The sequence below is a fragment of the Ischnura elegans genome, chromosome 3 (assembly GCF_921293095.1).
Source record: "Ischnura elegans chromosome 3, ioIscEleg1.1, whole genome shotgun sequence".
In the NCBI taxonomy this organism is placed as follows: Eukaryota; Metazoa; Arthropoda; class Insecta; order Odonata; family Coenagrionidae; genus Ischnura; species Ischnura elegans.
The window spans coordinates 125,903,806-125,917,390 of record NC_060248.1 but is presented as its reverse complement, the minus strand read 5'-3'; the positions used below and the strand labels follow the sequence as shown (position 1 = coordinate 125,917,390).

Here is a 13,585-nt window from a genome sequence, read left to right as displayed (position 1 = left end):
GTCGTAATTTATGAGCGATTATGCCCAGGACATATTCAAATGTAACCCGACTCATTCTGTGGATAAATAGTTTAAAATGAATGAATTTCATACAATAAATGCATCTTTTATAGTAAAATACTCAAATTTTACCTAAAATGTGACTTGAAGTCAACATCTGTCCACTGCGGCAAAACCTCTTCAACATAATTTTGAAGACGTGGCACTTTCCTACGTCTTCTCAAAACCATTCTCTCTGCCACATTTAAGTCCTCATCTGAGCTTGATTCGGAGTCGGCAATGAAGTCTCGGATAATCAAATTCACCGCTGACAAAATTGCCCTTCGTCTTTCCAAATTGTCATCCAAAGACGCCATTTTGAAATACGCGCTTTAAATTTGTGTTTTGGGAGCTGCATAGCGACGACGCGACGAGTGCTAAATTTGCGTTCGGGGAGCTCCATAGTACAGAGCGCCAAAAGCCTCCCCGAACGGCGAAGTAAGCGTGTGGCGCTAAGAGCGCGATAGCGAGCTCCCCGAACGCACTCTACGTGTGTGTACTAACTTTATCTTAAATTTTAATATCGATTTAAATATTCTGAAATGTGAGACGTGCATGTGTCCATCTTTAATATATGTTAATATTATGACTAATGATAACTAGACCATGAAATATATTTACCTAAGGAGAAATAACTTATATTATGTGATGGAAGGTAAAATTTTCAATTACTTTTACAGATACGGAAGAAATATGTGAAAAATTATGGACAAAGCCGGGAAAAAGAAGGTGTGCATGTCGAGTAAGTATTATGGATTATTGTGCTTATTTTATAATGTTCCATCATACATTTTTAATACTACTTATGACTTGTTTGGATTATACCTATGAATTCCTTCTCATTTAATGAGTAATAATTGTGGATCTGAAATTGAAAATTTGAATTAATATTGTTTACAAACAAACGCTTAGCGTTTATTTCCAAAATATTTGACAGCTTCCTTGTTAAGTCAGTCTTTTATTATTGCGTATTTCTATGTACTACTATACACCGGTTAAATGTTATTCCAACTATCAATTTGAGTAATTTGTTACCGTTTGTGACTTTAGAGCAAGATGAAGTTAAAAGAGGAAGGGCTAGCAGTAGGCAGCTGGATATATTCGTTGAGTTCATTGCGCAACACCGCGAGTTCGCGTCCGGCAGATTCTTGTCTGCCAATGGAAAGGTGGCCAACGAAGAGATGTGGAGGAGAATGGCAGATATATTGAATGAGCTGCCGGGGCCATCGAAAGCTGGGAGTGATTGGAGAAAGGTAGCTCATTATTTCTAATATGGTACCACACAAGAAGTTGATGACCCTCAAACCCTGAGATGACTTCATAAAAACATTCTAATGTGTGACAATTACTGCCTAACTAATGTGTGCTTATTCTCTCTCCCTCTTCCTAAAGTGCTGGACAGATTTGAAATGCAATGTCCGAGGGCGGGCATCTAAAGCAAAAGCTGCTAGGGGTGCCACAGGGAACATTACTACGATGGTGGACCTGTCGCAAATGGACGTGAAGGTCCTCAATATCATTGGAGTGGAGACCTCCCTAGGCCATCCTGTGGAGGAGTATGGACTTCCTCGGAGGCCTGAGGTAAGTTTAGCTGTTAGAATTTGAGAGTGGCTCCATGTTCCAAAACATTTCCATTTGAAGAATAAAGACTCTCTGTTGACAGTACAATTCAGAATCAATGCCTTTTAGTCTTAATTAGTGGAGTGATTACAAGATAAGCCTTTTTGGATTGTAATATGTAAAGCTTTTACATTAACTTTTCTGAAACTTTCGATTTCAGGATGTTGTGGAGTATGAAGTGGTGTTCGAGGTATGTAACCACAAGGTGGAGAATAAATTATTATTAGTTGTACTTGATAATCTGTGCCAAAATTTGGTCTCAAAATTGTGAAAAATATTTTCCCCCATAATGTCCCCTCGCCACTCTTGTTCTCCGAGCGACTCATGTTCGCAGAGAAACTCCAATTTAAAATCCCGCCAGCCAATCGCTGTCATCTTCTACGCTTCTGCATTTCCCCTCTCTCCCCCCTCCCTACGCTAGCTAGGGACTTCCCCTCAATTCGTGCCGGCAGTTTGGCAGGTGGGCGGACACCCTCTCTTCTCTCTCGGACACGCACCGACTAGGAGCTCTGCAGTGACGAACTTTTCCTGTCTCAACCCGTCTACGGCCGCAAGATTGCAATGATTGTATCACGGTATTTCGCCTAAGGGCACTATGTATTCTATTCTTAGTTCAATATATGCGTTCCCTTGTGGGACAATGTGGTAATTCTGAATGGCTGTCTTGTATTCATTTAATTCTGACCCCGTCTGTCTCCCCAACCTAGTCAGTTCGAATTTGAGCGACTACGAAACCATTTCGTACGTTGCAAATCATAACCAAATTTAAATGCCAATTCAATGCTTTTGGAAAGTTAAAATATCTGAATACACCTATATTTTCAGGCAGACGAAATGCTGAATATTTCAGCAATACCTGCTGCCTCAAAACCCTGTGTAACACCAAACCCACCTTCACTGGTGATTTCACCCCCTGTGTGTGTGAGCCCATCATCCTCCCCTGTTAATCTGCCATCCTCTCTTGTCAATCAGCCATCCTCCCCTATCATTCTACCTTCCTCACCTGTTAATGAACCATCGTCTCCTATCATTCCATCTTCCTCTCCATTTTCATTTAATCAACCATCTACATCTACCCCATCCATGGATCTTCCCTCAGGCAGTAAGTATAAAAGGATTATGCTACTGAGATAATTAACATTTTAACCTTTGTTTCCTTGATTATTTCCTGGATACCTTCCATCTTTCTCAGAGAGAAAACCAACTCAAAGCGGTGCCTTGCATGAGGCAACAAGAAGGTTGCAGGTGGGGCAAGAAGTTCATAGGGACAGGCTGAAGGTTAGTTGATATGAAATTAAATAGTATGTGCTAATGATTGGTTCCTATTCTGTGAAGTGAAATATTATCTTCTATGTAATAATAAGGTTATAAATATATATTTTAGGGAATTGAGAATGCATTGGTAAGGATTGCAGAGGCGAAGGAGAGAAAGGTAGCGCTGAAGGAAAAGGAGATGAGAGAGAAGATGGAGTTGGAAAGCAGATTCGTTGCAGCATTTGAGAAAGCTGTAGAGTTTTTTACTAATAAATTATTTATTGAAATATGGCTTCCTATTTTCTCTCCTTCGCTTAGCTGATAGCATGCATGACCCATAAGAATTTTTCACAATGGATACTGGTTGCTAAAAGTTGTAATTATTATGGATGCTTTTGATCTCATAGACTCCTATTGCCATTTGCAGCATGCATGGCATTTCATTCAGGGTTGGTTTTTTGGAGATTATGAAGATGATTATAGGTATATTATAGATTATTATTATTATTGATATTTGAATGAGAATGGAATGAAAGGCTTTGGTAAAATCAAAAAATAAACCTGCAATAAAAATTTTCTGGTACAACCCTCCAATACTTTATTTTGGAGCTCAGTATACTGAACTTGTTCAAAAATTTCTCACAAGCATTGCCCTCACTCTTTCTGCTTCTGCTACTCGCTCCCCTCGTACTACCCCATTGTTATCTTCCAGTCTTTCATTAACATCGGGCTGTACATCCCCAACATCCCCTCTATCCATTATATTATGGTGTATCCGCATATTATGCAGCACTGCACATGCCACAATTATTGCTGACACCACAGGGGGCTGATAATGCAGCACTCTATGGCGTAGCAGACACCTGAAAGTGTTCTTCAGGACACCAAACATTCTCTCCACACAATTTCTAGTTTGGGAGTGAGCACGAGTATATCGTGCCTCTGACGTTCCCTCAGCCGCATCTAAAATGGGAGTCATTAGCCAAGGCTCAAGGGGATACCCAATATCACCTGAGAACAAGAATAAAGCGTTTATGTTATATATTTGATTGTTACTCTGCAGTAACCAACACTTTCTTTTTGAGAAAAGAAGTGAAGACTCACCCAAAAGCCATGAATCTTTGTTCCCATTATCCCAAAGTCCTACCATTTCCTGTCGAATGGCAGATTGCCTCCAAATAAAACTGTCATAAACGGTTCCAGGGAACCTAGTAGTAGTGTTTGGATTTAGGGTGCGTCGACGGCAAGGTCATTTTGCACCACTACTGTGCTATTTAATTACAATTGTTATGTATAAAGTAATCTAATGCATCTGATGTCTTCGTTGAAAGTGTACATAATTAGACTTTATTAAAAATGTTTATTTCTCTGAGAAACCGAAATGTACAGATTAAGTTGGTAGGGTGGTCTCCTAAAAGGGTTTTTAGGTCTCCCCCTAGATTATTTCGCCTTCGCGCTTCGCGGTACTTAACACAATCTAGCATGATGTGTCTAATACTTAATGGACATTTACAATCCCCACATTGGGGAGGTTCCTTCTCTTCAGTAAAGAGATACGCATGGGTCAGGGGGCTGTGCCCTATCCTCAATCGTGTAAGTACTACTTCCTCTCTCCGATTACTACGAGCTGAGGAGGGCCACGCTGCTACCGTGTCCTTGATGCCACGGAGCTTGTTATTATTTAGAATCCTCCATGACTCCCTCCATTTTCCAAATACCACGTTTCTTAGAGATGCTCGTAAGTCCTCGTGGGGAACCAGCGTTGAGACTAGAACTTCGTTATTCAGAGCTTCCTTGGCCATAGCGTCTGCTATCTCATTCCCGGCTATCCCCTCATGTCCCGGTACCCACAGAAAATGGATATTCAAACCCTTTCTCGAAAGGGTCAGCAGGAGAGAGTGTATTTCTTGCACGATCGGGTGCACGGGTGAGAAGCCAGAGATGGCTTGTAGCGAGCTCCTGGAGTCAGTGCATATCACAAAGGAGCCGCCGTGGTCATCTAGGGCTTCTAGAGCTGTCCTTATGGCATAAAGCTCCGCCGTGTACACACTGCACATCGGGTGAAGCTTTGCTCTGATGTTCCCGTGGATAGGGGAGACCACTGCACATGCACAAGCAGAGTTATCTTTCGAACCGTCAGTGTAAACGGGGGTAAGGTTGGGGTGATTCCATCGGAACATGGCAAACAAACGCTGGTACTCCGAGGGAGTTGTGGAAGACTTCGGTCGAGATCGTGAAAGAATATTCACCACCGGAGTGGGAGTAATCCAAGGGGGGTGTTCCGAGAATGAAACAGGATACACTTCAGGTAGCGTGAATTCGCATCCGCGAATAAAATCGTTAAAACGAACGCTTACTGGTCTGGTTGCTTTAGTCCTTCGGTTAAAAACATTAATAAAACGGGGTTTAAAAAGTAAACTATAACATGGGTGACTCGTCATTGCTAAAATTTTGGAAACGTAGCTACAAAGAAGCAAGGTCCTTCGGTAGCATAGAGGAGGCTCGCCTGCGTCGGTATATATACTGGGAATCGGGCTGGTCCTAAACGCCCCAGTGCATAGTCGCAGACCTGCGTTGTGCACTGAATTAAGTGCTTTCAAATACGTCTCGCGTGCGGACGCATACACGAATGAGCCGTAGTCTAATTTCGACCGCACCAGTGTGCGGTAAAGTAAAATTAAGGTGGTGCGGTCTGCTCCCCAAGATGCGTGGCTTAAAAACTTTAAAATGTTTAAAGACTTCAAACAGTTTACCTTGACAGAATTAATGTGCTCCTTCCAGTTGAGTTTGTGGTCGAGGGTCATCCCCAGAAAACGGACTGATTCCACAAATGGGAGGTTTCTACCACCTAGGTGTAACGTGGGATTTACATGGACGCCCCGAGTGCGAGAAAAGTGAACGCACTTTGTTTTCTCCAAAGAGAAAAGGAAGCCGTTATTTTGGGTCCATTTGTGAAGTTTATTGATGGTGAGTTGCGCTATACGCGATGCATTCACGACCCTAGATGATCTGCAGAAAATCGCGAGATCATCCACAAACAGTGACCCTAACACTGGCTCCTTGATGCAGTGAGCTATGTCGTTGATCGCAATAGCGAACAACGTCACGCTCAGAACCGAGCCTTGGGGAACTCCGTTGTCAAGAGGGTAAAAATTTGACAACAACTGTCCCGTCCTTACTTTAAAAACACGGTTGGTTAAAAAATTTTGTATAAAAATGGGCAAACAGCCTCTAAAACCCCACTCGCGTAATACGCGTAGAATCTTACGTCGCCAGACCCGGTCGTAAGCCTTCTCTAAGTCGAAAAATACACCGACTACGTGTTGGCGGAGAAGGAAGGCTTCTTGGATGAAATTTTCAATTCTGACCAAGTGGTCCATTGTGGAACGGTTCCGTCTGAATCCGCATTGTATCCTAGAGAGGAGTTTTCGACGCTCCAGCCACCAAATGAGACGTCGATTTACCATTCGCTCCATTAACTTGCACAGGCAGCTGGTGAGAGAAATCGGCCGGTAAGAATTCGGGTCAGCTCGGTCTTTTCCATGTTTTGGGATGGGGACAATGACGGACTCCCGCCAGGACGGAGGAAAATCCCCATTGGCCCAGAGCTGATTAAAAGTTTCAAGGATTTCCAGCAACGCCGATTCCGATAGATTTCGGAGGAAGGCATTGTGGATCTCGTCGGGTCCTGGGGACGTGTCGTGGGAGTCATGAATGGCAGATTTCAGCTCCCAAATGGTAAATGGCATATTGTAGTCTGCCGTTGTTTTAGGCTCCATAAAGGATATAGGGACGTTCTCGAGCCTTTTCTTGAGGGTCGCAAAAGAAGGGTCATAGCATTCGTCGCTGCTCACTTTGGCGAGTAATTGGGCGAATACGTTCCCTATCGCAGCTGGAGAAGTGATAACCTTTCCTTCGACTTCTAGGAAGGATATACCTAGATGCTGGCTGCTACCCGATATGCTCCTCACCTTACGCCATACCTGTGCAAGTGGAGTCCTGTGGTTGACACCGGAGACAAAATTCATCCAAGAAATCCTCTTTGCGTCCTTTATTACCTGACGCGCTTTCGCTCTTAGTCGCCGAAAAGCGGAGAGATTATTTGCTGTAGGATACTTGTTGAAAATTCGGAGAGCTTTCTTACGTTTTTTAATGGCTTCTGCGCAGGTTTCATTCCACCATGGCACCGCATTTCTTGGAAGGATGCTTCGAGATCGTGGTATGCTAATTTCGGCGGCTTGAATGATGCTGGATGTCAAAAGATTTACGTTTGTTACACAGTCGTTGTTTTTATCCCACACGTAGTTAAAATTTGAGTTAAAAAGATGCCAATCAGCTTTCCGGACAATCCAACAGCCTGGTCTAATAAAATCGGGGTTTATATTTTGCTCCCTTTTGATTAAAAGGGGAAAGTGATCGCTCCCACTAAGATCCTTATGCACAGAGAGTTTGAGTTTATTGACCAAACTAGTCGATAAAATACTCAAGTCAATGGAGGAAGAATCGCCGCTATAAGAGTTAAAACGGGTTTTCTCGCCGTTATTGAGTAAAAAAAGGTTAAAATCACTAATAAAACTTGATAAAATACGTCCCCTGCGGTTGCACTGTTCCGGGGTGCTTCCCCATAGACGATCGTGAGCATTAAAATCTCCGAGTAAAATAAAAGGCTGAGGTAGCTGGTGAACAAGGGATTCTAGATTAAAACGGGTGACGGGTGCACCCTCCGGCAGGTAAACGTTGCACACCGTTATCGCCTCGGGAGCGTGCACCGTCACCGCTACCGCTTGGAACGGTGTGTTAAGATTTATTCGGGAGGTGTAAAGAGCCTCCCGGACAAAAACCGAAACTCCACCATGGGCTCGTTGGCCACTAGTATCGTCCAGTCTAAAAGTTTTAAAATGTTTTAAATATCCCTTGTCTGTATCTTTAAAACGCGTTTCCTGCAAACATATACAGAAAGGGTTAAAATCATTTATTAAAACAGCCAGCTCCTCCTTATGCCGATAAAATCCATTACAATTCCATTGTAATATAAAATTCATAAAAAGGGTTTAAAAAGGGTAAAAGATAAATAAAAACAGAAAAAAAAGGATGTCAATATTGAAACTTGGAGCAGCATTAGCCCGGAAGTCTGTGGAATCATCGCTTTAAGCGACTTTTCCTTCCCTTATTCCTGACTTTTTCGATCTCTGTGTCCGAAATACAGAGATCTTCGTCTATGTCCTCCTGCATCGGTTCCATACCTTTGCCGGAGGGACCAGGAGAGGGAGTTTTCTCTCGCTGGTCAGGTTTTCTGGTGGTTTTCTTTGTTGTATTTTTGGGAGACACTACGGAGGAGTTAGGGGTGTTTTTTTTAGTATTGCTATTGTTACTCGCATTTGTTTTTTTTAATAAATCTATCTGCTTTTCAGGTTCCGTCTGTGTAGAAATGGTGCACTTCTTAACTGGAGCAGAGGCGATTGCGGCAAAGGAACGCGAGAAAGAGGGGGCACTAAGGGCTTTGAACTTTTTCCTTGCCTCCAGGTAAGATATTTTTTCCATAGTTTTTATTTCCATAATCTTCCGTTCCTCTTTCATTTTCGGGCAATCGCGAGAGTAAGCCGCGTGGGTACCCTCGCAATTCACGCAGCAGGCCGCTTCCGCACATTTGTCCCCATCGTGCTTGTCCTTGCCGCAGCGCGGGCAGGTGGCCTTGCCCTCACATCGCGGTGCGATGTGGCCGAATTTTTGGCATTGGAAGCAGCGCATCGGTTGAGGGAAGAATGGTCGCACAGTTACAGATTCGTATCCTAAGAAGACTTTAACGGGCAGTTTGTCTAGAGCGAACGTGAGAATTACTGACGTGGTATTTATCACTTCACCGTTTCGCTTCGTAGTCAGTCTGCGGCAGTCGATGACGCCCTGGGGGGCCATCTCTCTCTTGATCTCTTCTGGTTCCACGTAAAGAAGGTCGTAGTGACTTATTACTCCCTTAGAGGTATTTAGAGTGCGGTGGATCTCGACTTTAACTGGGATGTCGTGTAATTTTTCAGTTTTAAGCAATTTTTCAGCTTGGATGTTGTTCGCAGTCTCTATTAGTAGGGTACCATCTCTTAGTTTTTTCACCGAATTTGGCTCTCCAGTAATTATCGATTGCATAGCTTTTTTTATGAAAAAGGGAGACACCTTTTTCAGAGTGTCACCTTCTTTGGCGCATTTCATAGACAAAAAACGCTTCGAGCTTTCAAAAGACTTTTCTCCTCCGCCCGTGTCCGGGCGGGATCTTTTTGGTGGAGGAAGAGTAATCGTCTCCATGAAAGTAAGAACATAATTCATCCCCTGGGCTCCCCACCCACCACGGAGCCACACATTCGGGACGCCACACCGAGATCCGGTGTGGTCGCCAGGGCTACCCAAGGGATATAGGAACCTTTGATAGGGGGTCTCTTTTGGGTTAGAACCTCCAGCGCGGGGGCCCTCCGAACCCACGCACCTTCGGCCGCCCTACGGAGACCCCCATATCTCCAGCACTAACCCGTCCTGGCGTACGCTCGGAAGGAGCCGCCAAGCTCCCCAGCCGCCAGGAGCCGATTGACCGAGCTGGGCTCTTCTCGGCCGCCCGTTTTTCGGGGAATCCAGGGCCGAAGTGGGGTATTGAACTCCGGCCCATACCGGGTTTCCGACGCCCAGCTGGGAGCCGGAGAACTCACCCACCAGGATCCCCTTCTCCCCCTTGTACGGGTCTCCACGCACGGCAAACACGTGGGTGAATCTGGACGCCAGATGTTTCGGCTACTCAGCACAGCAGAGTCACATGCTGTCTGGACGCTATCCTAGCGTGCGAAGGGTTTTTTGACGAGGTTGTCTCCCCGGTGGGCTCGGGTCCGTGGGGGCGCGGCTCCCCAAAGGAAGAGATTACTCTCTTCCCCCCGTGCGGGGCAGGGAACCTAGTATTTAGGCTCAAAATTACCAGATCATAAGAGCTCACCTGGAAAACATTAAATGGTGTTAGTATTGGAGAGAAAGGCCAAAAAGGAGATTTGAGAAGGTCATGCAAGCGAGGAGTTATTGCACTTACAGCTTGTACATTAAGTGAATGGAAGCCTTTATAGTTAAAGTATGCTTCCTCACGGATGTGGGGCCTCACAATTGCCATCTGAGTGCAGTTAATACACCCAATAACGCCTTTAATTCCATGCGCTTCCCTGAATCTGTAGAATAAGTCATAACAATTGAGTCAATAAAAGGTGGAAAGAAAGTAAGGAATATTGTAGAAAATCTCATATGAAAAATTTAAGTTAATCACAAAACCTTCTTTTAATGGTATTCCGCCTCTCATCCGTCACAGGAAATTTAATCCATCTTTGGCCTAGTTCCTCCATTATTCCTCTAGCAACGTATTTGATGGCCCTACTGACCGCTGGTTGCGACAAGGATAAAAAAAATCTTGGCCTACACTTCTCTGGTAGGAGCCCGTTGCAAAAAAACGGAGGGCCGTCAGTACCTACGAGAAATGTACCTTTTCAATAACACACACTATGACGGTAGGGTAGCCTATACGATGTTCACAAAATACAATATTTCTTACTTGCAATTCGGCTGACAGGCCGCAGGTTCTCTGCCGACGCAGTCGTCCTCTTAATGCATCGCTAATTATGCGTACTATAATATCCTTCGAAACACGAAACAATGTTCTGAACTGTCCCTCGGTTAATTGGAAGGGATCCATGGTGTCACGGAGTTGTCTCCTTGACAAAGACAATTGCTGCCTGTCAATTGCTTCGGCAGCCAACAAATAGAGCGCCTGAAACTCAGCTTCATCCGCCATAATTCAGCTAGAGAGTAAAGCCACAATAAATGTGTAAACATTGAAAAGAAACGCATCTCAGTTTACTTTATAAATTTAAGGTACTGAGAAACTGCAGTGCACTACATACGTACAAGAAACCCCGAGGAACTTGATAAAGTCATACACTAATTCAAGAAAAATCCTCAAGACACGTGTGACAATGTTGTGTTACTTCAATTTTGAGATATATGCACGGAAAATTACTAATGTCTGAATCTCTAACTGAACTCAAAAATGCACCGTGTAACCACGCAAGCGTGTACGAATGTATGAATTTCTGAACGCCTGTTCTAATTTCCAGCAAAAACGAGTCGAAATTTTAGGTTTTGCTTTGACATGCAGCGAACGCTCTAGGCATCGCAGTAATAAATATTGAATTTACCTTGCCAAAAGCCTCATATTTCTCGTATATTCCTGTAGCGTGCGCCGATTCACAGGGTAAGAATGGAGAGAAATCACGACACACTCGCTTTCAGGTCTAAAACTCAACTGCCTTTATTATATTCTGTTTATTTTGTCACAAGGATTATGGGCACGAGAAATTTAGAAAATGTGCTTCTATTATGGAACACTACTACCCTACCAAATTTGAACGACATCGGCGAAAGTCACTTCGTGAATGTTCCTTGTTAGGGGCTCCTTGCGACGAGAGGTCGACCACCCGTTACATTCACTATTTTTCCTCGTGGTTTAATCATGATCAGTATTTGTTCTCGTAAGCAGCCACTTTCCGTATAATTTTATCCTATAATAGACAGAACAATATGGAATATTTATAGGGTTGTTTACAAAATGAAAGAAGTGATCCATCCAAAATTTGGTGGTCATCCGAGAAAAACTGGCGACTCGATAAAATCCTTCGGTAATCCTTATTTAAAAGTGTACTTACGTTTAGAATATCCCATTGACAATATAGATAATGTATTTAACTCCATTCTGTGTATCATCGACCACTTATTCCTCTTATTTTTGTTCTTTGGAACACAAGCAATTCTCCAGCGAGTAAACAGAGGTACCGTAAGTTGGGGCGAGTTCGGACACGCGGGGCGAGTCCGGACGATCGCGCCGGCTGATGCTTACAAGTTATTTCCTTCCGACTTTCGCTTTGTAATACACTGTAATCATGGCTTTAAGACAAAGAAAGGTACAATGTATCATATTACGTATAAAAACGATGGATCTGTCGCTTTTGGTCGCAGTTCATCCGATTAGTTTGCAGCGCAACATTAGAGTGAAAAATCTTACCGGCGAAAAGAAACATCTCTCCTCTTTGGTAAGTACTTCTGAATGTAATAATACTCAATTCCTCCAAAAGCTGTGCTATTTCTCATTAAGTGTGAAAAATTTCGTGTAAATATTTCGAATACTCTATTTATTAGAGCGCGTTATTTGATTTCATGCACCTAGCTCCGAGGGCAGAATGGTGAGAAATTACGCAAGGGTCGTTGGAGGCCGGCGCTCACACGGACACGACAACCAACAAATTGAGAAGGCTGTTGAGGCTGTGAAATCTGGAAGAATGAGTCTTCGGGGGGCCTGCAAGGAGTTTGGAGTGCCAAAATCCACAGTTCACGACATATTGAAGGATAAACACGCCTTTAAGTCTGCCTTTGAGTCCATGGGATCTTCATTGTCTCCCAATATTTGTGCAGGGTTTAGAGCCACGGGAATTTTTCCATTCGACAAAAGTCGAGTCATTAGTAAAGTCCCCTCTTTAAATCCAAAGGAAAATTCTGACGCAGCCTCCGATGCTTGGTCCAACGCATTTCTGGAGATGTTAGCATCATCCCGCGCAGAAACACCAGAGGGTAGAAAATCGCGGGGGAAGAAACTAAATGTTGAAGCAGGAAAAAGTGTGAGTGCTGAAATTAAAAATGAATCTGTTTGTGATGATGTGGTTGACATTTCCTCAGAGAAAAATCTGTCTGTTGATGAGGTTTTGGCATCGCATGTCAACAATGAAGTCGATTTTGAAATTCCCGGCTCTCTCACAGAAAATTCGTTCGTGTTATTAAAATTTGGGACCAATAAACGAGATAGGCTGTTTGTAGGGAAAGTGATTGAAGTCTGCTCCAACAAAAAAATCCGTGTGCAGTGCCTTCGAAAAAAAAATACAGCGAAGGAAACTTATTTCAGGTTTCCAGATGTTGCTGACGAGTGCATAGTGGGAAAATCGCAAATTGTTCGTCAGCTTGCTCCGCCAAGGGACTTGCGAAGGGGCCGCTTCGTTTTTAGTTCTTTAAGTGATGTTAATGATGTCGATTAATATGTCAAATTTTGTATCTGATTGTCATTAAAAATTCATTATTAAAACTGGTAAAAAATTGATATTATTGTAAATTTTTTCATTTCCGTTTTCATCGACAACCATTTCGAGGCCTCGGAATTTAACCTGAGCTATTCGGTCCGATTGAGAGTTTAACCTAAAGAAATTTCTTGTTTCAATGATACTTATTTCATACCAAAGAGTTAAATTAAAACTCCGTCTGTATTTAATGTATAAAATTGACGCGAAATGCCACCATATGTTAGTCCACATCTATCAATGCAACGCTCGCGAGATATGCGATTCGCTTTTCAATTTCAACAAATTTGCTGATAGTAAAATAAAAATAAAAGCTCATAGTTGCCGTTTAACATCACCAAGATAAGATGAAAGTAATATTTTTAATAAATTAACATGTTTTAAGAAAAATATTTCGTTCACAACAACATTAACGCTAACAACTCGCATGCGTCCGAACTCGCCCCAAAACGTGAGGCTTGTTCGAATGGTGTTATTGATCATTTTTCGAAGTTAAATCTAAGACAATATCTTATGATTCATTTGCTTAGTATTTTCAA

The 13,585-nt window shown here is 43.0% G+C and overlaps 2 protein-coding genes and 1 long non-coding RNA gene across 3 annotated transcripts; 2 read left to right on the top strand and 1 right to left on the bottom strand.

The window, feature by feature from the left end:
* Nucleotides 1-736: 736 nt before the first annotated feature.
* On the top strand, nt 737-3,388 carry LOC124155121. Its single transcript, XM_046528854.1, has 5 exons — nt 737-1,292; nt 1,432-1,620; nt 1,820-1,849; nt 2,485-2,937; nt 3,044-3,388. Exons 1-4 carry the CDS (start codon nt 1,221-1,223, stop codon nt 2,791-2,793), a joined length of 600 nt encoding a protein of 199 aa, XP_046384810.1. The 5' UTR covers nt 737-1,220; the 3' UTR covers nt 2,794-2,937; nt 3,044-3,388.
* A 647-nt stretch (nt 3,389-4,035) lies between these two features.
* LOC124155120 lies at nt 4,036-10,977 on the bottom strand. The gene is made up of 3 exons (XR_006864136.1): nt 9,971-10,977; nt 9,840-9,880; nt 4,036-4,121 (listed from the first exon to the last, which is right to left on the bottom strand). It is a non-coding gene; the product is annotated as an uncharacterized LOC124155120 (long non-coding RNA).
* A 915-nt stretch (nt 10,978-11,892) lies between these two features.
* On the top strand, nt 11,893-13,067 carry LOC124155119. Its single transcript, XM_046528853.1, has 2 exons — nt 11,893-12,014; nt 12,149-13,067. The coding sequence occupies exon 2, from the start codon at nt 12,162-12,164 to the stop codon at nt 13,005-13,007; it is 846 nt and encodes a 281-aa protein (XP_046384809.1). The 5' UTR covers nt 11,893-12,014; nt 12,149-12,161; the 3' UTR covers nt 13,008-13,067.
* The last annotated feature ends 518 nt before the right edge of the window (nt 13,068-13,585 follow it).